This window comes from Fundulus heteroclitus, unplaced genomic scaffold (assembly GCF_011125445.2).
Source record: "Fundulus heteroclitus isolate FHET01 unplaced genomic scaffold, MU-UCD_Fhet_4.1 scaffold_80, whole genome shotgun sequence".
Classification (NCBI taxonomy): Eukaryota; Metazoa; Chordata; class Actinopteri; order Cyprinodontiformes; family Fundulidae; genus Fundulus; species Fundulus heteroclitus.
The window spans coordinates 1200017-1227709 of NW_023397252.1; the positions used below are offsets into that span (position 1 = coordinate 1200017).

Sequence of the window (27693 nt, forward strand, 5' to 3'; positions counted from 1 at the left end):
TTCGTTTTCTTTTTTAAACAAAGCACTCCCGGCCCCCTTTTCCTGGATTTCAATGCCTTAAAAAAGCGCTCATTTCATGAGTACAGTACTTCAAAAATAGAAACTCTTAACAAGTTTCTGCGTGAATACAAAGAAAAAAAAATAATATTTCTATGTTTACCCGATTGAATAAATTTGCTCTGATGATGTCTTTGCATGATTTAGTTTAGACGCTGGACAGTTGATTCAAATGCTAAGCACCTGATTTTTTTCAGCTCAAATGGTGAAAAACAAACAAACTAAGCAGCTCGTTCTGAGTAGAACAGAACAGAGGTGCAGCTGGCAGTAGCTGTAAGTAACCAAAGTGAAAAGAAAAGAGGGGGAAAAACACCGGTTGTGCAGAAGCAAAAGTCCCACTGAGAACATGAAGATGTGAAAACTGGCGTCTGACTTAAATTAAGACGTTTTGCTGTCTGGGTGTCACGGTTCCTAGAGTCGACACCCCAGCAGAGGAAAAGTGATCACGGGAAACAATAGTGAAAATCCATGCGTGGGTGAGCGTTAGCAACTATTAGCTTCAAGCCTTTTTCTGTGGATTTGTTATATCTTTTCAGTTCGTGTATCCAGTTTCAGTGATCTGCATGTGCATGGGTGGATATAGTGAGCGTGGTGACAGGAAACGTGTGTGTGTGTGTGTGTGTGGGTGTGAACGCTGGCACATTAAAACCAGCAGGTGCTGCAGTTAAGCGAGGCCCAACAGGAGGAGCCAGTGACCAGACACTGGGGGCCGCGGCCATAACCCTGCTGTGCGTCGGATCCGGACCGGGTCTGAACGCGGCTCCCTTAGGTCAGCTGGTGAGGCGCCTCCAGCATCTCCATCAGAAAGGTGTCGATGGGCGTGTCGCCGATCAGCTTGAAGAAGAACAGATGCTCCAGGCACTTCAGACCGATGGAGCGCAGTGCTGGGAGTCGCAGGAGGAGCTTGGCGAACCTGCGGGGGAAAAAGGAGAGGCGGGTTACGACGGGCGGCGGCAGAAGCGTGACGAAGCAAAACGAACGTTCTGCTCGTGTAGAAGCTTTACCTGCCCTGCTGATCGGGGTATTTCTGTTTGCAGTACGCTTCAAGAGATGCATAAACCCGCTCTCTGAGGAGCTCCACCTCACTGGGGTTGGACAAACCCTTGGCATCTTTCAGCAAGAAAGGACAAACAAGCCATCAGCGGAGGGAACGAACCCATTTTACATGAAAACACAGCCAGAACTTCTCTGTGAATGTGCCGAATGCGGTTAAAGGAGCGGCAGTCTGTACCTGGGTTAAAGAGAATGATAGCCCGAAGGCAGCCCAGCTCTGTCTTGTCCATTTGCATGTCTCTCATTTTGCTTACAAGCTCAGTTAGAACCCTGAAGAGAGAAGAGAAATGCAGTAGGACGGTACGACAATGGTGGCATTCATTAAGAGTAAAGCAGCAGCAACAGAGAGAGTGAAAGAAAAAAAGTGGCGCATTAAAAAAAAAAAAAAGGCGGGACAGAGGAAATGACTTAAAGAAAGAAAAACAGACTACGTGGGCTCACATGGCTCATTCATAATTGCTTCTCAGTGCTGCTATGGCATGGCTGAACTGCTGGTTCTGCATAAGGAAACCGGGACGTTTATAACCAGGGCGGCAGACCTGTTGGCTGACTGAGAGCTGCTCTGGTTCAACACGGATGTACATGGAAATGTGGAAAGGTTGGTGTTAAAAGATGCTGAATGTTAAAACTGAACGCAACCGATGAGGAAACAATAAGAAAAATACATTTAAATACAGTAAGATTTAGATTTTTCAAGTCTTAAAGTCACATTTTTTTTTCAGGGATCAACCTTTGATTGTGCTTGGAACCTCTGATCAGTTGATCACCACTTCAGAAACGTCAAGAACAAATTTTATTTTATGCTTTTATTACAGTAATGAAGAAACCCCCCCCCCCCGTCTGTTAAATTGTTGCTGGAGGAAATGATAAGGCCGTCCCACCTGGAGCGAATACGGTTCTGGTAAACAAACAAACCGACCCGGTTCAATAAGATCTGGAAACCTCTTCCATAATATATTGACAACTGAATTTGAATAGTTGCACAATCTGACCCGCGGTGTAACAAGATGCAAGACCAGGGAAGGAGGAGGGGAATATGAGAGGTTATATGCAGGTTTTTATGGCGGGTTCTTTTTCCTGTCTCGTCTATAATGCAAAAATTTAAAAAAGAGAAAAGAAATAAGGATGGATGTGCATTACTGACTGTTTTTCCTTGGATTGATTTCTCAATAAAACGTTCAACAGCAGTTCTAATTTCACACAGATCAGTATTTTTAACAGGACCAATCTTAAAGTGGCTACAGATTTGAAATTTAGTTGTTTTTATACCTTTATCACAGCTGAATAGGTGCAGCGGTAGTTTAAAGTCTGCAGTATTTTGGACTTTGTATTTCAGCTGACAGCTACAGTTGACCCAAAACAATTCACCTAACTGCAGTTTTATTATTAAGGATATCATCATTTTCACCAACCAGGTTCCTCTGTGCTTTACTGCAGCTATACAGAATATAAATATATTAACAGAGGATTTAATTCAAATGCTTTAAAATGTCCCGGGAGTTAGAACAACTGTGGTATGTTAAAGTGCTGAGAGAGAAGACTTGCTTCCATTTTTTATTATGATAGGATTATTTTGTAATTTAGGCATCTTCATAAAGCCAGACATGGTCAGCAATGTTTTAACAGCTCATTTTTCTAAACTATTACAGCCAAAACAAAGATTAATTTACATTAATTCACAGTTTTAACTGCTTTAACTCCAAATGACTTCATTCAACAACAAAAGGCAGAAAAGTGATTTTCTTACAGTCTGACTTGAACTTAATGTGTTTGTTAGTCTCAGAGCTTCGCAGCCTGTGTGGCTAAAATTAGTTACTGGTTCTTAGAAAGAAAACCTGTTAACCCAGTCAAATATTTCCCCATTATTCACCTTTAGGAGTTAAATATATTTTAAAAATGTACTCATTAGGAAATGTACTGTTCTTATTTTGCTACAGTTGAATAAAATTTAGTTAAAAGTTTTGCAAAGTTTGAAAGGTTAAAATAAACCTTTAGCATATCCGACCTCTCCATGTCTAATCTGATTTAATCTGTTTTTCTCATGTGTATATTTCATCTAGGAAACATAAATATAACAAAAGCTAATTCAGGAATTTGTCCACTTTAAGCTGCCATCTTTTTATTCTGATACCCAAATTAACAAAACTGTTTAGAAAAGACAGAAAGCAAAAGAAAAAACAACAATCGCTGAAATGTTTCAGTGAGATCCTCCTCTGCCTCATTAATCAGGATGTTTAAATAAAGAAGTTAGCATGCTTTGTGGGAAATGTGTAAGAATTCATTAACAGTGTCTCACAGAAAAGTATCACCTGTATTAAAGATAAAACCACCAGGAAGGATTCAGCAAAACATGCAAATTAAAGTGTGCTTATCTACAAATGGATCTGATTTTAATGTTTTTTTCACAGGCAACACCTAACTAACTGCAATAACCAGTAAAACTCCAAATGAGTTTTTTTTTCCTGTGTAGACTTATCTGGTTTAAAGGTTAGTAGATATAAAAGAAGAAAAGAGCAGATTGTGTTTCCGATCACAGCTGGTGTTTACTGATGCTGGCCAGAACAATTTATATAAACCTCTACGGTAAAGTAATGTAAGCAGAAGACCTGGAGACGGGTGTAATATCTGTCCAAACAAGCACAGATCTTCTGACAGCACTAATGGTTTGGAAGAAACAGCGTAAAGAACCGATTTTCTTTCCGTTTTTTGTCTCAAAAATGTTTGTAGTTAAAAGCGATGAGCAGAAGATTCCTCTGGGAGATTAAACCGAATCAAAGGCACAAAATAAATAAATAAAAAGATGGCGTCAGACAAACCATGCCAAGGCTGAGCCGTATGCCGTGGTTTCTGTTCAGATTTTTATTTTGCACCGAGGAATCGGGGAAAAAAGCTACGAAGACTCAGCTGTTCTGCTTATTTTCACATCAAGTCAAAGAGGAGGGGGGGGGTTCAAGAGAAGTGTTTGTGTTGTGGCGTAGTTACCTGTCAAATAGGGCCCCAACCTCAGCATTGTTCGCCCTGTGTATTCAATCACAATGTGTTATTACAATGTCATTACACAGATGCTCATTAGTGTGCATAGAAATAAGCCGTTATGAACGTCTGCTCAAAGAATCCAGAGAGAGGACGCCAGAACGTCCAAATGACACAACGCGGGGCTTTGTTCACGCAGCGTTTTCGCCTTTAGAGCCGAGTTTAGTCTGAGGCAGACCTGAGAGAACCAAGAGACCCGACTGATGATCGACTTGCTTTACTGAGCATCACCTCAGCGTGCAAAAAGCCTCAAGATGGTTACAGCTGAACTATAAAATGCCACTACACCAGGGGTCTCCCACTCAAAGCCTACTTTTCTGCAGGACTCACTGCAGACCCCGACCACCAGCTGCGGTGGAGCAGGGATGCATCTAAAGCAGGGGTGTCAAACTCATTTTGGTTGAGGGGCCGCATTCAGCTTAATCTGATCTCAAGAGGGCCACACGAGTTAACTCATTGCAAGATTAAATAGAACTAATAAATGTGGACTTGTTGTTGATTTTTATATTAAGTTAATTTCACTTTTACACAATATATTATGAATAACCTCAGCGTTTTTAAGAAAAGTATGTGCAATTTCAACAATACTTTTACTCAGTTAAACATTTACTTGTGCATTATGCACAAGAACTGATCACAGTGATTGTACAATGTTGAAAAACATTTATTCACATTTTCTGGAACTTAAAAACACTGTCCTGCATGACAAAATACATCAAACAGATAAAAATTAAGAAATGATTTGAATTTTTCCACACCTGAAGCTTAATCTGCTAATTAAAACACAGCGCGGACAATATTGGAACTGCATATTTTCAATTATACGAGGTACACGTTTTTTTCAATAATTGTTTTATCATTCTCTTCCTTTTATCTTGTCCACTTGTGAAAGTCAAATCTGATGAGCTCTTTGTGGCATCGTATTGCCACATTGCCAGACAGGACACTGGGGAAAAAAAAATAAATAAAAAAAAAAAAAAAAGAAAAAGATTTTTTTTTTTTATAATGATAATGCATTTAGCCACAGGGCCGGACTAAATTGTTCGGCGGGCCGGATCCGGCCCACGGGCCGTATGTTTGACACCCCTGATCTAAAGGTTCGACTACAGATGCTGCTGAGGACTGGAGGCGGGGAACCCAGTGAAACAAAAACCAGGACATTAAAAAACGACTTCGTCCTTCTGTGGACGACACCGTTCCTCTGGATTCTTAAACATGAAAAGGGCCAATGGCTCTTTTCTTTTTTGACAAAAATCAGCCTTAGTTTAGGACTGATGCATTTAACTTTCTGAAACGACGTAGAATAGCAGGGAGCGCTTTAAGACCTACACAAAGTAAAGTCATATAAAAACAAAACAAATCGTGTGTTTATGTAATTTTTAATGACTCCTTTTAAACAGAGGATGACGTCAAGCTGAAAATAATCCTGCTGCAGCAAAGGATCAGAGTTTTGAGGCAATTATCAGCAGAAAATGAGCGATTTGCAGTGAGCAAAATTAAGCATTTATAACAAAAATAGTTAGTGTAATTGACAGTGAATTAACACGTTGTGACGAGACTTGATTTTTTTAGGACGTTCTGAGATCTGCAGCAACACATTTTGATCAAAGAAGATAGCAATCAAATACAAAAATTAAATAATATATAAAGCAGCAGATAATATATATATAATTACTTCCTAATGCCTTATATGGGACAGCTTCACTTAACCTAAACTTTATTTATTAGGGTAATCGTCCAAACCTTGCGTGAGGTCATTAAACCAGCTACTATATATAGGTTTTGTCACAATAGAAATATCTTCAAAATTAAGATAAAATACCAAAAACTGAAAAAATTTTAAAAACAAACATGCTCTAGAATATTCACAATAATGGGATGCACTCTTAACACGGAAATTAAATCATCTTAAGAAAATTGCTATGAAATATTCCTTTGTTAGTATTTTTCCCTTCTCCAGCCATTATTGTTGCATTATTAAATACGACAGTGGGTGCTATGCCGCTAACTCAGGGTGGGTGTGCATGCATGTTCATGGGTAAGCATTAATCACCCCCCCCCCCCTTTGCCTCGCATGCACTAAAGTCTGACAGCCAGAACAAAAAAATAAAAAAGCAGAATCTTTCAGCCAATGCAGAACACAGCAGTTGCAGCCAACCAAAGATGAGAAGATACTATCCTAAATACGTAGCCCAGTCAATAATTAATAACCTTAATAAGCATCCAATACTAAGTAAAAGCATAAAAAAACCATTGAGACAAATGATCGTTAAATTAAAAAGGTAAAATTAAGCAGGGATTGTACATTTTCTCTTAGTATGAGATCATAGTCTGCAGAAGCAGATCATTTTAAGCTCTGATCTCTGATAAAGTAGCAAAAGCTTCTGAAAATATCCTTAACACGTCAGATCCCTCCGATTAACAGCATCTTTCGTGAATGACTCTGCCGAATCCCGAGGAAAACCTTTTCTTCTGCGCATGCTCACTTCAATTACCTGTCAAAGATGGCTCCAACGCCGGCGCTGTGGGCGCTGTTCCTGTGGACATGGAGGCCGGTGGCCAGCAGGATGCCGTCCTTCACCGAGATGGAGCGATGGGAGAAGGAGGCGATCAGGAGCTCGTTCCAGCCTGTAGGACAGTTGGTGTCTCAGCATCTCAATCTTAAATACTCCAAGAGTCTGTTCAATTCTGTTACTAGAATAATTAAGATAATTACTAAAAACGTCTGACATTAGAGGCTGATGTTAAAGCCATATTATAAAGGCTCAAATCTATGGATCAAAACCTCTGACCTATTTAAGGTTAGACACAGCACCATTTTATGCAGTTATGCAACACTTTAAATCTAACTGGAACCAAATGTGTCACAACAGATTATATAAAACCAAAAGAAACCCTGAAAACCTCTTTCCCAACGAAGCCGTTCTGGCTTAGACAAAACGCTGATGCACAAACCAGTTCTTCGTCTTTCTGAGCATCGTTTCAAACTGTGAAATGTCCGGCCTCCCAATCACAGACTCAGAACTGAGCTTTGATACAGTTTGCTCTGGCCTTCAGGAATGCAGGCTGCTATTTACCTTTTGCAACAGTTTGTTGTAAACACAGACAGCTGATTGTTAGAAACGGGTTTTACACACAAGAACTGTGACAGCAGGCTGCCTCCCAGCAGGGAGATCATCTGAACACCCAGAGGAGATTTCATCCGTACTTCAGAGCGCAAAATAATGGCGTCACTTTGAAAGGTTTTAAAGTAAAACCAGTTTCATACAATTAACAAGTTAAAACTGGTTTGAAAGATTATTATTTAGTTTATCAGAGGTGATTTTGTAGTGGATTTGCAGGATTTACGCTCTTTTATATGACACAAGAACAATGATCGTCAGGAAGGAACATTAAAACATCATCTGACCCATTTGTTACAGTTTAAGAATGTGAAAGACAGAAACTTACACTACATATGATAAAATGCAGGTAATATCAAGTTATGCAGCTATAGTTGGACAAAACTCCTCTAGATCAAAAACCCCCAAAGATTTACTTAGTAGGGCTGAATATTGATTCAGATTTCAAGAATGGATTTAATTCCATTCTTAGAATAGATTTTTTTTATATCCAATCTCACATTTGATTGCCGGTATTAAAACAACATTTTTTGTCTGTTAACTGAATTACATGACTGTGTAGTTATGCAACATATCGATACTAGTATTATATTAGCATTCAACAGTAAATGAATAAAGCAATGGTAGCTAATGGCGGCTCTAAGGACCAAAGCCTCTCCCCGAGTGTTGAGAATTAGTTTCATAAATAAAACCCAAACAGATCCAGGGTAGAAAACAGAGACACCAGAGATATCGACAGCTGCTATTTCTATTCAATCAAATTCAAAACACTTTATTAAACCAAAATGAAAAATAAACTTGGACACTAACCTGGTGCAACATTAAACATATCACATTAAAAATTCTCCTCCCAGACTGGAGAGTGAAGGCTCCTGTGATGCATGTCGAGCCATGCCTCCGACCACTAGGTGGAGCTTGGCGCTTTGTTTTGTTTTTGCTGTGCTGAGATCTCAGAGCAGAGGAAGAACTAATAGACTAACGCGGTTACCAAACTAAAGTCGGTTCCCGGTGTGCTTTACTGATAAAAAACACAATATCACAGCTCCCACATACTGTGAGCCGCACGGACTCTCAGCTGACCTTTTACCTTCACAGCCAAGCGTACCCGTTTCCTACATTTCTTGTGACAAATTCTTACAATTCCCACACTTTTTGCCAACGGGACGAAGCGGGAGAAGGGATAGTTAAATGTTTAATTAGCTAGCGGGTTGAGCATGTAGAGCCGTTTCTTTTCCAGCAGGCTACCACAGCACATCTACCAGTGCTCACACAGAGAGAAGGACTGTGAGGCCGACCGGCTGCCTGGAGCAGCTCAGTGCATCAAGCTCAGTGTCAAATACGAAAAGGTTCAATGTGAAGACTTCTTGAAGCCGAGCAGTTTATAGTGCAACATCGCGTACGCAGTCGTGAAAACTGAGTTTTGTGTGTGCCGGCTCACATTTAAGGTCAGAATGGATTTTTTTTTTTTTTTTTTTTAAATCGATCTTTGGTTATGTGACTCGATCTTTAGAAATTAATGAGAATTGATTCATAATTGGAAAATAGATTTTATTTTATTTTTTTATCCCGGCCCTGCTACTTATTTAATATCTTATTATGAATAGAAACTATTAATGATGCTTGTTATTAATTGTTTCTATTTATAGTAAGAATTTCCAGTGAGATTCTTGTTCCAGTGAAAGAAGTCTAGTCAAGGATTTACTTAGATTGTTCCTTTATTGTAATGTTTTTCTTTTAATATTTCCCTCTACTGTTTTTTTGTTCGTGTACAGCGCTTGTTAATGAAACGTGCTATATAAATAAACTTGACTAGCGGTAGTTGTGGCTAATAAAGCCGGAGACTAACCTGCACGGAGCAAGATGACCTGATCATCCAGAGGGAGCTCTGAGAAGTGAGGGATCCTCTTTGCCCACTCCACCAGAGTGAAGAGCTGCTTGTCTGCTGCCTGACAGATGTTGGTGACAGGATCATTGGGCTGAAAGGCACAGAAATGGAGGTTTATTACTCACAGGGACAGTCGATTAAAAAGATTTAATTCAACCTGCAGCACCAGAACACGTTTGTAATATTCCAACTTCAGATTCAGGTTTGGAACATGGTCGTTACTCACAGAGCTGCCGCCTGAACTTCCATCCGCATGAAGCTCCGTCTTCTGCTCTACAGCCATCTCAGCCTCTAAGATCTTCTCCACCGGCATCTCCTCGTTCACCGCGCTGGTGGACTCCACCTCGCCTTCGCGCTCCTTGTTCCTCTGCCGCTCCTCTTGGACAGCTGCAGAACCAGGGATCAGAGCGGGAAAGGACGAGCGCAGGATAAACGACGTTGGAGAACGGAGCAGGGAAAGGAGAAGGTGTGATGATGGTCGAGTAGATCAGGTAAAAAAAAATGTATGAAAGGAGTAAAATAAAAGGGCAAAGATGAAAGATAAAGAGAAAAGTGAGATTAAAAAAGGTAAAAATGTGTGACAGCGAGGCCAGGAAAGAAGATCAGCGTCAGAAAAGGTTTGTGAACAGAAGGAGAAGCAGAGAAATGTAAAACGGCATGAAAATATGTAAAAGAAAAATATAAAAACACATTTCTGTTCAGTTTGTAGTTAAAAGAAATGTTTATACTTTTATGTACTTTAGGTTTTAATTCACACCGCCCTTAATAACAAGTACAGATGCCGCTGAGACAACTAAAACACTGAATTCATAAATTATATGGTTGCAAAGTAGGAAATTATTAAAACAGCCCGAGGAAATGTAATTCCTGAACACGAGTTTCTATTTGCAATCAAGAAATTTCTCCACAAACTAAATTACCACCCCCTCCATCCAATTAAGCCGCTCAGCACAATACATTACAGCTAAACAACTTAAGCATTATCAGTCTACCTCACATGAGTCTGGAATGTAATTTGATTATTTGTTAATTATTGTTATTCTATAAACATGTTCATAGAAACCAGTCAGAACTGTTTACACCGGCGGATCCCAGCTTTTTTTCAAGGACTTTTGACCATTAAAATAATCCAGATATTTAATTCTTCTGAAAAACAAACATCTGTGTTGGCATCAGAAGTCGGGATGTGGAGAATTTTTTATAGGCTTTGTTTTTAATTTAGCTATTGAGCTGAAATCTCTGATCAAGGCTTATTTTCCAGATCCTGATGTAAATCTGACCGGCGACATTTTGAGGGAGTTTCCTGACTCAAACTTATTTTACCGCTACAGATGGAAAGACACGCATGAAAATTAATCTTCTTGCCCTGCAGACACACCACCGCCCCGGCTTTGTTACACCTGCTGCTACCTATACGTTTAATTTTAGACGTTGCATCTGCATGTTGGTCTCAGAGCAAAAACTGATTTATGTCGTCATAAAAAACATAAATGTGCCTGAAACAGTTTTTAAAACAAGGTTTTATTTATTATTTTATATAACTATTAGTCCTATTTAAATGTTATATGTGTAAAAGTAGCAAATTAAAGCTGCATCTGGATTTTTGATAATCATTTACTGTAAAATCACAGGTTTAAACACCGTTAGGAGAAAAAAAAACACAATATGATTTAGGTTGCTGTTGGCAACAGTGTAATTAGACTCCCTTTACTCCGCTTTATCAACCATCTACACTGATCGGCTTGTGAGATGGAGAAAGAAAATTAAATGCCGTGCCATAAATGAGAGTCAAATAAAAACATGTGCAGGAAATGAAGCATCTATACTTCCAGCCCCACAAGCATCAAAGTCTCATTAAGCCTCTTAACAAATGCAGCTATGTCCTAACTGTGCAGCAATCAGATGGGCGTAAAATAGCCTTTTTTTTTAAAAAGAATGGGGACGACTCAGGAAGTGTGAATATTTGTCTAAGTGCAAATCCACAAAGGGTGAAAACACCTGTGGAAGTCATTGAAGGCTCGCTCTGGTCTGCCTCTCAGGCCTGGCATTAAATTATGGAAAATAAAACGATTTAAAACGAGCTCCTTAAGTGGCAGCAAATCTGTCTCTATGGTGAGATCGCTCATACAGACAGCCACACCCCCCCCCCATCCCTCCCTCCCTCTTCTCCTTACATCTGTTGTTCATCTTGGCCACTACAGAAGGAGGGAGGGGGAGAGAGAGAGAACGAGAGGAAACAAAAAAAAGAGGAAGAGAGAGGGCAAGGGGTTAGTGTTTACAAGACTTATCCACCCCCACATCCCTCTCTACAACTCTTTCCTCGTTCTTTCCATCCCCTACTGTAAACACGTCACCCTCCCACTTTCAGACACACAATATCAACCACTTCTGTACGGCAGGTCAGTGCATAAATCCAGTTTAGCAATGAATATGCAAAGTACTTCAAATTAAGAGATTATGCAACAGATGTAATCTGGGAGAATTCCCAGCGGCTCTGTAGCGACAGACCAGCTCATGTTTTTTTTTTTTTCCACACAGTGACCCCAGATTACACCCGGCTGTTCAATAACGACTCAGATGTTGGACTTTAGGGACAATTAAAGCAAGAAAACATGCTGCGACAGGCTATAGTCGTTCAATAAATCCAAATGTGACATGATAAAACATTGAGAGAGTTATAATCTAAAAATGACAACTAGAGGTCGACTGATATATCGACCGGCCGACTCTTCGGCGTATTCAGCAGCCGTGCCTTGAGATCACGTGAAGCGCATACGTTGCCACTCCGTCCCTGGCAGAGAGCGGATGGTAATGTTGTAAGATCGGATGCTAACAACAACAAAGGTACGTTTTCAACTTTTGATGAAGTTTTAACTGTCTAATTTGGCTGATCTGGCCTTTGAAAGTGTCTCTGTCTCACTGTGAGCAGGAGGAAACAGTGGCGTCTGTCTGCTTCTCTAAAAACACACGTCTGGTCTCCAGCTGGTGAGCTGCCACTGCTGGACATGTTTCTTCCGTAGCAATCGCTACGCGTACAGCATCTAACTTTACATAAAATAATGTCCTCACACTGCAGCGGTGATGTCAGTTTTTTTTCTCCTCCTACGAACTAAATAAGCTCTTTTCTCGCTGGGATGCGTTCATTTAGTGCGAGAAAATCGCTGCCATAAGAGTTGTGACGCATGTTTTTTCAGCGTACCCGATAGTTAATATTAGCTGTTTTTTACGAAAGTTTTGAGACGTGTAACATTTGTTAAAATTGTCCTTTTTATCGAGTAAATCTCGAAAAAAAAAAATAAAAAATATCGGCCCCCCAAATAAATCAGCAGCACATATCGGTACCGGTTAGACTGATGTCAGAATAATCATATCGGCCTTAAAACACCTTTATCGGTTCTAATGACAACTTTTATTTAATGGTAACTGTTACGAAACACTTCTGTTGTATTTCAGATCAAATTAGTCTGGTTTTAACACATATGCAGATAAAATATGTCTGAATGATAAACAATTACTGCCTGAAATATTATTCCTGGAAATAGCTTTACTACAGATTTACCTGCTCTGATGAAAATAAAAAAAATAATATACACTTTAAATATTGATGCAATACTAGTGTTTATGGCTGCACAACGCATCACTAATGTATTGTTATCATAATACGCATCCAGCGTAAAACAGGCTGGACGGTAATAAGTGTTAGCTAAGGTTCTTTGGACTAGTGATAAATCTGGTGACACCTGTTGTTTAATAACGCAGCAATAATTAAATAATGCAGCGTAAAATGTTTGAGATGGTATAGAGGCAGTAAGGTGGTAGAGAATACCACTATGCTGTTTCAGTGCTAAAACAAAACAGCAACCAGAAACAGCATTTTTTTTTAAACTATGCTGTCATGTTGTTGCTGCAACATTAACCAATACTATTGCAAAAAGTATGTTTTTAGACATTAGATATGCAAAATTAGATATGCATCAGACAAGGTCACATATCTAATGAGAAATGCACAGAAGACCAGCTGCTTTATATGTGCCTAACTAAAAGAGACCGCTCCTGTTTAACATTCATGTAGCTTTAATAAAACTATACTTCATTTTGAAACTGAGCCTGCTGTGAAATTCTCCCTAAAATAAAACCAGAATATGAGAAACACCAAAACAACCCGATTACTTCTTGAACTCTAAGCGATAACCTGGTTTAAAAAAAAGGATGCAGGTTGATCTGCTGCGATGAGACTCCAGTTCATGTGGAGAAAATCATTTAGTCTGCTCCACATCTGGACATTTTAATATTCTCATTAACAAATCATCTATATTTACCGGAACGCACACCTGGTTAACTCAGGTAACCCAACAGTTAACAGTCTGAGTTTTATATAGAACAATCTAAGCAGAATGGGGATGTGCTATACTTCTTTAAAAAGCCCGTCTGGGGCAGGTTTTGCTCTTCTCTTTTGTAGAAATGATCGGATGTTTCAATAAAATGAGGAATAACGCTTGATGCTCCAAAAACGAACCAGACAACAGCTTCCTGATTCTCTCTTCCCCAAAGGATACTTACTTTGTTCTTTATTTAAAAATCTTTGTCTACATTAGACGCAAAACACTTTTGATTTTGATTCACAGTAAAATGATTCAAGGACAAAATAAATAAAATAAATTGCTGCCTATAATAAAAGCTGATGACCTTAAAAGGTTCTCTCCCTTTTTTTACTGTAAGCTATAGAAAAATAAACCAAAACACTTGAAGAGGATCTGACAGAACCTCCCGACCCCACTGGGTTTAAAAGGGACATTTTTATCTCTTTGAAACCTGTTCTGTTTTTTTTTTTACCTTTAAAACAGAACATTTATCTTTGAAATAAATGAAAGAGTGCGTCTTTTTGAAGCTCTCTCACCTTCCCTCTTCATGCCCATGGCCAGGCATTTCTGATAGCGGCAGTACTGGCAGCGGTTCCTCTGTCTCTTATCCACCGTGCAGTCTTTATTGTCCCGACAGGTGTAGGTCAGGTCTTTCCGCACGGTTCTCTTGAAGAAGCCTTTGCAGCCCTCGCAGCTGTAGACGCCGTAGTGCTTACCTGACAAGCAAAAAAGGGTGAAAAGACAGCAAAAGTCAGAGGACTGCTTTGATGCAAGTTTGGTCGAGACTGCCGAATCAAAGAGGTTTGCGGACCAGAGGATCTGTCTCCACAGATGGAGCAGAGGCGTTTCTGGGAAAGCATGGGCCCCGGGCTGTGGGACGACAGCTGCTTCAAGCCAAGAGGAGGTTTCACATCGTCGGAGCTGCTCACCGCATGGAGCCCTGACATGGTCACTGTCGAGTTGATCTGAGAGAACGACACAAAGATGGGGTTTGCTGAGCGGGATCAACCCTTCATCAACCCACACCCCCATTTAAAACCCCGACTTTGACATTTGGTACCAACTTGTTTCCGTCCCATAACCGTAAGCGAATGCAGATTGTGACACTTGATTAGGGCTGAACAATTAATCGCATTTTCAATATAATCGCAATTTAAAAAAAACGCAATTTCCAAATCGCAGAGTCTGCAATTTTTGGCTATGTAACAATTAGGGAAATAGACACGTCCATTAGGTGTTGGTAAAATGTTTAAAGTGTGTTTGCCTCCACATGGAAGGGAAGACAGTTGCGGAAGTGAGAAAATCTAATTGTATTACTTGTTTTAGTGTTTATATAATCATACATAGCATTAAGTACAGGTCAATCAGTTTAATACATAGACTTGCTTGTTGGTTGCACTTTATGTTCAACAAGGATTGATGTCCAAATCAATTAAAAGCTGTTCTCTTGAATAATATTCTGATTAATAGAAACATTAAAAGTTCTTTAGTTTTAAATAGTCCTTGTTTACAAACATCTTTATCTAGACGCCATTTTTGTTGCTTGTGGTTAATGTAGAGAAAAGTCAAAATTGCAATTTTGGTTGAAATATATTGTAGGCAGAACGCAATAATTTCTGCTCTGAGTTTAGATGCTGCGAGTCTTTTAGCAACTAATCCGCACGGCGAGGAAACAAAATGATTTGTTGTTTGTATATGTTTAAAAAGACATGATAAATTAAACTGGAAAAATAAATTGCATTAAATCGCAATATTAAGAAAAAAAAAAATCGCAATTAGATTATTTTCCAAAATCGTTCAGACCTACACTTGATCGAACTAAAACAACAAAAATCAGCAAAAGGCTGAAATGTCCGGCTCCAGTCTTTAATAGACTTTAATAGTGGATGTGAAATCAATACTGAAAAAAAGCAAACGCCAAAGGCAGAAATATGACAGAATAATCAAAACACTTACTTTAACATATTTTGGATTTTAGTCTTAAACAAAAAAAGTTAAACTATTATCATTTGTAATCCTTCCAGGATAACGTCTAGGCATCCTGCCACGCCAGCCTTGCTTACCTGGGGGCTGCTGATTGGGCCGTATCCCACCGACGGTGTGCCGGGCAGGCAGGGGGAGTCCAGTGACGAGCTAATAACAGAGAAGGGCGAGCCGATGCTGCTGATGGGGCTGTTGACCCCGCTGGTGGTGATGGGCGCCAGCGAAGTCATGGACGCCGCTGACGGAACCAGCGGGGGCGAGCGTTGGCCCGATGGAGGGGAAGACATAGACGAACTGTCTGGACTGCGAGAATCTGACGAGAGACGACCAGAGAGGACGTCAGAGGAGGTTTAATTCTCTGAGTGACGTAAAAAGCCGACGATAACATGTTTGCAGCTGCAGGTTTGAGTAATCTGTTAGGCAAAACATCCTGAGTGTGGAAACACATTGTTGGCAAATATATTCTTTGTGGAAAAAGTTTAACAGTTTTATGTGAAAAAAATGATCCCCCAAAACATTATAAACTGAAGCTCTGAAATGTGAAACATTTATTTCAGTTAATTTGGATTAAAGAAGTCATCTTTCAGAGGATTCACTGACATTTCCAAGTTGTCCTGTTTTAGATAAAAACTTCAAAGCAGCATTTAGGACCATGCAGACAGGACGAAACCAGGTTTTTAGGTAGTTATTAAATAAATATACTTTAATTAGACATCAAACAAAACAGGTAACAGCAGATGGAAAACTATTATCACTTGGTGACCAGTGGGTTTAGACTGAGAAACAACAATTTATGTTTAACATTGTATTTTAATGCCACTAATGAAGATTAAATGCATTTTATGTTAAATAACCACAGACCAGGTTGAATTTGGATGTCGTGATCTTTTGTGTTGTTAAAGTAAAATAAGAAGCAGCATTTAGTTCCTATGCTCCACTTACCTGGAGCAAACTTCCAGAAAACTGTAAAAGTGCTGAAAGCCTAAGTTCCTTTAAATCAAGATAAAAAACACATTTGTTTAGAATTGCCTTCAACTGTTCTAGATAAACTGTTAACTGAAAAATAATAAGTTTATGTCTGTAACTGTTTTTCAAATCATTAATATTTGCTTTTAGTTTCCATTTGTTTTATTTTTCTACATTTGATTCCATCTGTTTTTACTTTCCTTTGTTTTAATCATGTAAAGCACTTTGTGCTGTCCTTGTACTGAAATGTGCTACACAGATGAATTTGCCTTGCCTAATTTACGCTACCATTTTGGAAGTCTGTAATATGTCTACGGGAGATTTTTTTAATTATTATTTTTTTTTTAATGTTTTAGGTCAGTTTTACTGAAACAAATACTGTGACAGACTTGCCTGTGATAAATTAGCAGTCGTGTTTGCTTTGATAGCTTCAAAAACCCGACACCATCACCGGTCGCGGTCTGGACTGCATCGCCACTGCTGCTTTAGGCTAAATGCTATTTTTCACCTGATCTGTTTATTTTTCTTCCGATAATAAAGATCAGCTGACAACACCAGTCCTTATAAAACCAATCAAACACTGACTTTTATTGCTACGTCAAAAGTTGTTTCTCACAAAGGGAAATTAATCTTGTAAACTAGCTGTTATACTGGAATATTTTATGATTTTTACTCCTAGTTTACCAACAAAGATTCAGTGTTCAGATGCATTAACACTAATAAACACTTGAATTAGATTTCAATCCATAACTTTGCTTAAAAATCTCCCCTAAAAAGAAATAAGAATAATAAATGCTTGAGGAAACTCTGCCATTTCGATATTGACCGAACCATAACGACCCTTTATTTACGTTTTTTTTAGTGAATCAATTTCATCATTGTGCAACTTCTAAGTTATCCGGGTCATCGCAACAGCAAACAGGCTTAAATCGGAGGCGAGCGGACTTTCGCTCAGTCCTTTCTGAAAACGTTTCGACACCTATCCAGGAGTCTTTGTCAATTCTGGTGGACCGCACTTTTTTTTTGGTGTCATGGTTTGGTAACACAGCTCTGAGAGAGAAGAGTTCCCCCCCAGCCGGTTGTGAAACTATCAGACTGATAGGAGAGCCCTAACCATCCCCCTACACTGGCAAGTACGGCGTAACCACCACGTGTCCAAATAACCGTGACAATGGCACCGTCAGAAAGTCACAGAAACTCCTCTAGTGATATTTGTAGTGAATTACAGCAAACCGACAGCTTCTTGAGTGACATCAGCAACCTTTTAAAAGAAACTCAATGAAAATATACTGTTTCTTTCTACAATGTTTATGAAATTCACTCGGGGCTGTCTGGCTGCTGCTTGAGCTCGATTATAGCTTAATGCTTTTTATTCTAATATACTTCAAATCACTGTAATGTAGTGAATATGCCTCCCATATTTGGGATGAGAAAGTCTGTCCACATGCACATTTGTCTAGTACTTTAAATATTTAAGATGTGTCTGGATGCTACATAAAAAAAATGACCAAGTCAGCGATCGCGCAAAGAACATGCTCTTATTTTGTTCCCAACACAACTATTATAATGTGAATAATTCATTTTTGTACATTAAATTAAGTCTAGATTAGTTGGTTTTATGGTTTTTACCCATTGTGTTCGGAAAAATATATTTTTGTGCCCTGCTTTGATTTGATTGGTGAAGAGCACTTTGGGCTCTGTTACATTTAATTGGATGGTTCTGGTTTCATTAAGCTTTTTGTATAAATGTGTGAATGATTCAACCACTGCAAAACAAATCTAGCTACGAGTATTAATAAAGTATCCTTGCACCATGGCACACAAAAAGTGTATATGTTCATCAGTACCTTACATGAATTTAGGGAATAAAATAATGTGACGAATCAGATAATTTGCTGTTTTTTTATTACTGAAATTGAAACATGAAACAAAAATAGCAAACAACTCACTTTGCTATTTTTAAGATGATGACTTAGTTTAATGAATCAACCTCAGGCCTTCAGGTGGTTAGTGGAGATGCTGCGTCCTGATGCCGAAATGTCACTTTATCCAATTTCACTATTTTTACCTTCTGATTTATTTGACTGTATCTTAATTCAAGCTGCTAAATGGCACATGTAGATGGTTGTATATTGTACATACTTATCTATTAACTGCAATTAGTTGATTTTAGTTACTTATTTGATTTTATGTTATCTGTGTTTTACTTTCCCACTTTGCATTGCAACTGTTGCACAGTAATCTCCCTTTAGGAGAAACACAGTTTCTTGAATCACAAATGTAAGTATAAACATTGTTTAACATCTCAATACAAATATGGTATATTGTAGATAAAAAACAGTCGAAATAAAACAGATCTTTGCCGTTTTGCTCACCTCTGCTGTCTCCCATCTTGGTGGCTGGGGCACAGGGGCCGCCTGGCAGCGTTAAGCCGGTGTGCTGTCGTCTTTAACAGCCAGCTATCAAACTCGAGACCGCGGACTGAGGCCCGGGCCGGAGCTGGTTCGGGAAACCAAAAACGGGTCTGAAATTCCAAACACAGGGAAGAGAAGGGGAAAAAATTAATGCGTGTGGCTGAGGGTGACACTTCAGTGACAGATAGTCAAGACAGTTGTTTAAAAGACTGCGAAGACTTTATCTACTGCTATCAGAAGAAATAGACGCGAATAGAAGTATTATATTTTTTAGTAACGTTAGTTAGATTTGAAAAGCAGCCAGCTGCTCAGCTGATGCCAAGAACGTCTCGTCCGGATATAAAAAACAGGGTTATGACCGTTTAAAAATCAAACTAACAACATGTTATTCACATAAATCACAGCGCGTTTATCGCAGTGATTAAAACCTCCCACGGCAGCAGAGTTACGATCCCTGACAGATGGCAACAAACCGCCGCTGCTCTCAGACGGCTAACGCTAGCCGCTGCAGCTCGTAAACTAGCGGAGCTAACGCTAACGCTAGCAAGAAAACTTCCAACGCCTGACTCTCCCAGAAGCAAAAGTTGTTTCAGTCGGGTTTTAATGTCAAACCCGTACGCGCAGCACTCGGTACACGGTTTAAACAAAGTTGCCATTTCTTGTCACGTTTAAAAAACATAAATTAAGTGTCTGGTTTAAGTTGGCAAGGTAAGCTAGCCGTGTTTAGCCACCTACCCCCCAGCAAGCTAGCCAGCTAGCTAAAGTGGATCAGAGGAGAACTGGACAGGCGAGAACAAACCAGATTATTCCGGGCTGACCGCTCTTAGTCTCATTCTGTCACATATACGATATCTGGATTAACAAAACCGACATTTTACAACAAATAAAAACGGATTACTGACGGTTTAACGACGCAGCTTCCTCGCATGAAAAGATGTGGCGACTAGGCCCCGTGTGTGTGTGTCTGTCTCCCCCCCACCACCACCACTTTGCCTCGCAGTCAGCCCTCCCTCCCTTCCTCCCCCTGCGCGGATGAAAACATGATGATGGCGGAGGATTTGGCATAGAGCTCCTGTACAGTTGCACATCGGCCCCGAACAAATCCGTGCAGCAGAGCGGCGTGGTTTCTGCGAGGGGCTGTGCGGTCATGATGCGGCTCACATGTCTCTGACAGAGGGAGACACATCCAGTCAAGGGGGTTAGGAGGTCAAGACAAGTTCAGCTTTGCATTTCAGGAGCTCCAAAGGTTATTGTCGGACATCGGTGGGTTCTGCATGCTGCTTAAGCCAGTGGATGCAATAACACACTAAGTTTGTTCAATCACTGCTGAAACAAACACATATTGGACCTGATTTACTCCATCCTGTGGATTTTAGTTTTTCCAGAATCAAATAGAAAAACTAAACTGATCCAAAACAACATTTTGACAAAACTTATAACTAGAGTGGCTCATGTTATTTACTCTGAGCTACCTTTATAGTTTTACTGCTATAGGCTTAGGCTACTGGAGGATATCAGGATCTAACTTTCTCACTCTATAGAGTTCTACTGTTCTTCAATTATGCTCTAAGTGTTGTCATTTCTGCTTTAACTTTCTGTTCTCTCTTATCTTCATAGTAGGTACACCTGGTCTGTCTCTGCCCAGTCGGTCGAGGCAGATGACCGTTCATACTGAGCCCGGTTCTGCCGGAGGATTTCTTTCCCGTTAATGGGGAGTTTTTCTTCCCACTGTCGCTTCATGCTTGCTCAGTATGAGGGATTGCTGCAAAGCCATGGACAATGCAGACGACTCTCCCTGTAGCTCTACGGTTCCCCAGGAGTGAATGCTGCTTGTCGGGACTTTGATGCAATCAACTGGTTTCCTTATATAGGACATTTTTGACCAAACTGTATAATCTGATTAAACTTGACTTTGTAAAGTGCCTTGAGATGACATGTTTCATGATTTGGCGCTATGTAAATAAAATTGAATTGAATTGAACATCTAATTAAATTATATATCAAAGAGTTGAAACAAGAAAAGCTCATAAATGACACAAACACTGTTTTGCAGAATATTTTTCATACGCGACCAGTTAAGAAAGTTTATTGTTTTTAACTTTTCTGGTTAAGCAGCAGAGGTGGGTTGAGTAGCCAAAAACTGTACTCAAGTAAGAATAGCACTACTTCAGCATGGTTTTACTCAAGTAAAAAAGTTGTCAGCCAAGAAGTTACTCAAGTAAGAGTAAAAAAGTATTCAGTTAGAAAGCTACTCAAGTACAGAGTAACTAAATCAGCTGATGATTTAATATTAAAAAAATACTGTAATGTAAAGTTATGTGCAAATTCTAGTATTCTAAAGACAATAGATACACTAAAGACAAAAGAAACACTTTTCTAAAACTTCTTTTCAACATTAAACTTACAATACTTACAGCAGTTAATGAATGTACATTATATTAGAACATTGCTAAGAACTTTCAACGACAATTCTACTGATTACTGAATGTTCATTTGACCACCAAATGGCTCAATGAGCTCAGCAGATGGAAAATAACATTAAACCAACAAAGCTCATGTACAAACAAGAAGTCTCACTTTATCATAAACTCTAGGTTTTTGTCTCTGGTGCATTTCTGGTTAAAATTAGTATGTTCTTTATTCATGAAGTTACTCACAGTAGGTAGAGTAGCCAGACATTTTACTCAAGTAAGAGTTTCGACATTTGAGTAATATTACTCAAGTAAAAGGAAAAAATACAGTATAGTAATACTACTCCTAAAAGTACATTTTCCTTAAAGAGTTACCCAAGTAAATGTAACTGAGTAAATGTAACTAGTTACTACCTACCTCTGATAAGCAGCTGCGATAACAACACTATAATAGCTGCATTTACCACAAATGACTCTTCAGGTAATTGTGTTATTAGTTGAGATTATGGGACCAAATAAAACACCTGTCAGGTACACTTCTATGTTAGCTTATATATTTAGGGGGAGTGGTCGGAAGTTACTGGGTTCAATTCCCACAGACTGCCACTTTAGGTCCCTGAGCAAGACCCTTAGCTCCAGACTGCTGTCACTGGCACTGCATAGTAGCAGCCCACTGTTCCCTATAAGGGAGTCTTTGTCAGTATTACGAAACCATAACAAAACTGAGCAGATTTCATTGGAATGTATTTTGCAGTGAGATATAAAGATGATGATGATTATTATCATTAATATAAAATTTTTGGTCCAGATTAAAGCATCAGCCTTTTTTCTATATGTTTGATGTTTTCGCTTTCTGATTTTAAATCATATTTTTTGTTTTTACAAGCATAGCAGTTCTCTTTGGAACAAATTTTGCACTGGATGTTTTTAAATCTCAATGGAGACAAATTATACCCTAAAATGTCTTATTTTCCTGCAGAACTTGCCTGTGATAATGATGTAATAATGAAATGTTTTACATACAAATACTTACATTAGTTCATTGTAATTTCATTGTATAGAGAATAGCATCCAACAAAAGAGTGAACTTCTGAGTTATATCATGGGAAACTAAACATTTCTAAAATTGTTCTAAAACATGACCCAAATATGCATTACAGATTTATGAATTCATTCAAATTTACTCAGCATTTTATATACATGTCTAAATTTTTTGATGAAAATGAAAACCACTTGATCAGATTTCCATGTCATATTTTTTAATTTTTTGCCCCTAAAAATAATTAAATCTCTCCCAAATAACAAATGCTTATTTGAAGCAGTCATTATTGTCGCATATATATTTTATAAACGATAATGTTTGTCTTGTTTTCAGTTCCTTAACAGTTAACAAGTGTCTAATAATACAACTCAAGTTTTTTTCTATGTTTTGTTCTTAAGTTTTTGGCAGAAGCTCCACTTTTTGTTGACGAAAATACTTCATCACCCCCAAGCGGATAGATGCGGTATTACAATTACATAAATTAGACATTGCTTTTGGGGTTGTTAAAACCTTAAAGACAGATTATGAAACAGAGTTTTATTTTATTCAGTCAAATTACAGTCATTCTGGCTTTAAAACAGAATTACCTGTATCCTCCAATTTCTTAAACAAAAAATGTAGGAAACCACTGGGAAGTTTAACACAAAAACCTTACTCTGGGAACAAAAAGAATTGTGGGTAAAATTCTATGAAAATACTAAAAATAATTTACTCTCTTCCCCAGAATATTTTACTATATGTTTATATCACATAAGTAAACTCAATGATTAGTCTTTGTGGAATGTTAAGTTAAATTTACCTTAAATATTCATCTCACCAACTTTAACCTCAGACAAAAAAAATGTGAATAAAAAACAATATGCTTGTAATGATTTGCCATTTTTGGATTGCTTTGCCCATAATGTCATTAAAGACTTGAGCAGTTTGTGATTTTTTTTAGTTCACATAGACAGCAAAAACCCAGAACAGATCCTGACATATTTTTTTTATTCCTTTTATTCAGAAAACATGTAAACAAATGTACCAACGTATCAGATTTAAACACATCACATGAAATAAGATGGTAAGGCAAATAAAAGCAACAAGAGTTCAAATTCAAGGACTAAAGATAATTTTATCTTAATGTGTCATAGCACTTTATACACAGACATTTTTGGTAATCATATCAGTTGTACACTCTTGTTTTCTAGATTTGAACAGGTGATGTTGATGTGTTTGCATGTATGCCAGATTAAAACGTTACTTTGTTAAATGGCCAAATTACTAAAACAGTCTTTCAATGTCTGAACTTTGCAACCTTTTTGATCTTTTTCTCTGTTTTGTGTTTTAATTTGCACTTAATCTGCATCACATGAAACCTTAAAATATTGTCATTTGTCATTAGACCGATGGAAGCGATCGGTTGTACCTTTTTTAAATCATCTTGAAATCCTCCCGCTCATCAAGTCTCTAATCATTTCAGAAACTGAAATCCAAACCTGATCATTTCACACATTTCAAGCTGTGCTGGACACTAATTAATGCTAAAGATGTCACTATCTAAACATGTGCATGTTCTCCTCGCGCATGTGTGTGTGTCAGTGCTGCGTTGGGGATTAGCCCCAGTGTGTGTCCACTAGTGATTAGCCTGGTCAGTGGGCCTGTTGTGCATTCACTCAGGACATTAGCATATTAATGCAGCCTCGCTCTTGATCTCCCTCGCGCCCTCTAACTCTCCCGCTCTGTCCCTCTCTCGCGCTTTCTCTTTCTCTATACATATTTCCCAGACTGCAATGATGCTTCCTGCAGCTTCAATCTATAAATCTCACCAATTTACGCTCCCCGTGCTGTGAAGCAGCACACAATCTGGCCACACAAACTTCAAGGTTCCTGGTCCTCCTTTTTCCCTCCAAAAACCTGCCTCCCCCCCCCATTCTTTCTGCACCACATTCAAATCCTTCGCTTGCTCTTATTTTCCCCTTTTTCTTTCTCCAGGTCCCCCCCCCCCCCTCGCCCCAACTTTGTCAAACACAGGAAAACACACACAGGAGCAAATTCACAGGGGCAAACACAGAGAGGCCGAGCACACACCCACAGACCCCCAATCCTCATTCATGCTCCTTTTCTGTCACTTTACCCTTTCCAGAGCAAATTTAGCAGGGCCTGCTTTAGACTTTGGTGTTGAAGTGTGAACAGGACAAACTCGACTATTTAGCTTTTCATCTGCACCTTAGATAGGCTTTAACCTTGTTTCCAAAATGGGGACGCTCCTGATCTGCAGAGGGAAGCTTGTAGAACCAATCAGACCTTGCACCTGTATGAAGGAAACAATTAAAGTTAGTAGACAATTAATGAGTTAATTTCTACTCCCAAATGATGCAAGCTTCAGCACATGTTCCGGCATGATGAATGGAAAGCATTCAAGAAACTTTTTATTTAGGAAGTTTATAAGTTTGGCATATATCAAAAAGTGTTATTTATGTTGCCTTGTGTTTAGGCAAATCAGGTGACTTCCTCCTCACTTCCTGTAGTTGTTGCCAGGAGAAAAAAAGTACTTTTCTTAACATCTTTGTCTTCCCAATGTGCTGCATTCTGTCAAAACTGAATAATAATAAAAAAAAGTTAATGAAAAGGTTTTAGACACAGAGCAAATCCTAAAATTGCTTCAGTCTTATTGAGAAAACCGTTAAGCTGTCCTGCAGATGTGTCTTGAAGGCTTTAGATTTACATAAACTCACACTCTGCCTCGTTCAATAGCTCTCTCACTGTTTGCCTTTCTGTGTCTCGCTCTTCCACCCACAGAGCCACTGAGCTTGATCCCATCCATGGTGGTCCGTCCCTCGCTGATGTTCAGAGGTCAGGGGCGTGATGTCCATCCACAACTCCTGGTTTCACAAAGGCAGACGCAAGAATTGCGTTTGGACAATCAACTCCAGACCTCCATGTCTCCTTTTTGGTCATTAGTGGACTCGCATTCTTGAAGAGGCAGGTGCATCGCCTGGTTGTGTGGCAGTCGATGCGGAGCTTTATTTACTGATTAAAGTTTTCGAGCCACCAAAGCCTCTGAGAGGATCCAAAATATCAGTTACCCCTGTTGCTGGGAAAAAAAAAAAGGTTCAAAGCAGCGTTTGTCTGCAGCCTTCAGGTCAGTGCATGTGGATGAAAAAAAGAGAAAGAGCTAAAAAAAAAAGAATAAGCCTAAGAAAAAAGAAAGGGAAAAAGCGCTAACTCATGCTTGCATTCTGTGCCGGTGACACCATGATAAACGGAGGGGTCACCACCCGGGGGCAGGCCCATCCTAAAGGAGCCAGCGCTGTGACCTTGTACAAAAGAAGGAGTGGGTCCCCCAACGGTCACACGGATCAAAGGGGACAAAAGCCCGAGATGATAACTCAGCTCAGCAGTTGTGCACCTGATTATCAAGCATATAATCAACAGGGGTAGTAAATTTCCCCAAGTTAGAGCCACTTAGGGTGGAGTAACGGGGTGCTTGAGCATTAAAAAGTAAAGCCCGGACTCGCTCTAATCTGATTTGCCGAACGAAACATTTTCTCTTGATCTGATTCGCTCTGTTAGGCGTTCTCTCTTTCTGTGGGACTCCGTCTTTATCCAAACGATGCGGTCTTTGGTGAGGCCTGGCCTATTCATCCGAACCCCATGTGCTGTGTGCCCACCATTGAGGTGCAGAGTAGCATGGTCACAAAGGATGGCAGCAATTCAGGGAGCTTGTTCCCTAAAACTTTTTAAGCCTGTGTTCAGAATAAAGTTTGCAGTTAAACAGTGGAGACAGAAAATCTTCCAACTAGTTAGAAATAAAATACAATTGAAATGTGGTAAAAGTTTTCTTAAGCCCCGCAGTTTGTGGATATGGCATGTTTTTGCATAGTCATGGTAAGTTGTAATCATTTGAGTTTACTTTTCCCAATGAATAAGTCCATAAGGCCTAATGGTGAAAAGTTTTTTACATGCCTTAAATGCTTTCCAGCAAAGCTCATCCTCAACACATGCATTAACGAAAAGGATTAGTTTTATATTTTGAACATTTTACATAAAAGATCACTTTGCTCCATTTTCCTGACAACCCCCCCGCCCCCACAAACTAGTCCTGAAAATGTTGGAATTAAAAAGGCCTGAAATCCTAAACTTTTCTGCCTCACACTTGTCTACATGTACCAATACGGCCCGTTGTCCTGTTTAAAAGTGACAAAAAAGATGCATTACCTAAAGAAAAGGAGGTTTGTAGTGCCAGGTATTAAGACCCTTTGGGACCTAAAATCTGGATCAAGAATTTCTGGAAAAAAGCCCGCCATAAAGTCCCTCTCAACCACCGATCATTCATCCTTACATGTGCGACCGACATCCTCTCCTCCGCTCCATCCTCCCTCCGTTCTGGCTCGGATATTAGCTGCATCGCTCTCGACGTATGGCCGCACTTGTCCTACTTCTCCATCTTTCACTTGCTCTGCTTTTCGCCTCCTCTGATCCTGCATCCTTCTCCCTCTCCTTCTTCAACCCTTTCTGCCGGGCCCACCCTCCGCCTTTACATTTCCTCTTGGTCTCCCCGCCCTCTTTCTCCTCTCTCTCCCTCTTCTTTCACTCGTTCCTTGTCTCTCGCTCTCTCCCTACCCTCATTTCATGCAGCGCTGGGGTTACCTAAGAGACTGGGCCTCAATGGAGAAAATCTCCTTTGGTACAATGAATTTGGCGAGAGGCAGAGGGGAGGGAGAGAGATGGGGGGGCAGGGTAAAATCAGGGGGTGCTGGACACAGGAAGGGAGGTGGGGTGGAGGGAAAGTGAAGGGAAAGGATAGTGGGATGCAGATGCATGCAGGGATGGAAGGGGGATACGAAAAATTGAATAAGTGGCTTCGCTTGTGTGATTTCGCCTCAGTGGTCAGTCTTTTGATGGTTACTTATAGTGCCCCCCCCCACCCACTCCCCCAACCTGCTCACCACTCGGACCAGTTGGTCCCACTAATTAAGAATGAGCTCATTTAAGCATTTCTGCAAAACCTTAAAGAAATCATGATTATTATGAAACTAAAGCCCGATTTTGATCAATTTTGTGCAATATTGTCCCAGTGTGACGTAATTTTGCGTGCATATGATGGATGACGTCAGTGTCAGTTGGGTGCTGTTTTGTTTGTTCAGTGTTTGTTTGCTCTTGGCTGGAAGTTCAAGATGGCACCCAAGACAAAAAAGTGATTTAACTGCATGAACCTTCTCCGTTCAGGACAAGTAATTACACAATACCCCTTTAATCGTTTCCCTGTCTTGGCTTGGAAGATGTTCTCCCTCATAAAAATAAATAAATAAATGGAGGCCAGACATGCACAGTCTTGTTTGGAAGTTAGTTACTGATTGGCACAAAAGTGTTGCAGTTCATTT

At 39.5% G+C, this 27693-nt stretch overlaps 1 protein-coding gene across 7 annotated transcripts; it reads right to left on the bottom strand.

Annotated features, from left to right (window-relative positions):
* On the bottom strand, positions 1 to 26820 carry LOC118562083 (retinoic acid receptor RXR-beta-A). 7 transcript variants are annotated; one of them, XM_036134381.1, is made up of 14 exons: positions 26652 to 26820; positions 24536 to 24620; positions 18836 to 18984; positions 15575 to 15807; positions 14323 to 14476; positions 14048 to 14227; positions 11325 to 11345; positions 9377 to 9537; positions 9112 to 9241; positions 6639 to 6771; positions 4093 to 4128; positions 1289 to 1380; positions 1062 to 1167; positions 1 to 970 (listed from the first exon to the last, which is right to left on the bottom strand). In XM_036134381.1, the coding sequence occupies exons 3-14, from the start codon at positions 18849 to 18851 to the stop codon at positions 823 to 825; spliced, it is 1410 nt and encodes a 469-aa protein (XP_035990274.1). In that variant the 5' UTR covers positions 18852 to 18984; positions 24536 to 24620; positions 26652 to 26820; the 3' UTR covers positions 1 to 822. The 7 variants fall into 7 exon arrangements, with proteins under 7 accessions (XP_035990274.1, XP_035990275.1, XP_035990276.1 ...); XM_036134382.1 differs by lacking the exon at positions 24536 to 24620; XM_036134383.1 differs by lacking the exons at positions 24536 to 24620; positions 26652 to 26820 and adding an exon at positions 20036 to 20054.
* Between the last annotated feature and the right edge of the window lie 873 nt (positions 26821 to 27693).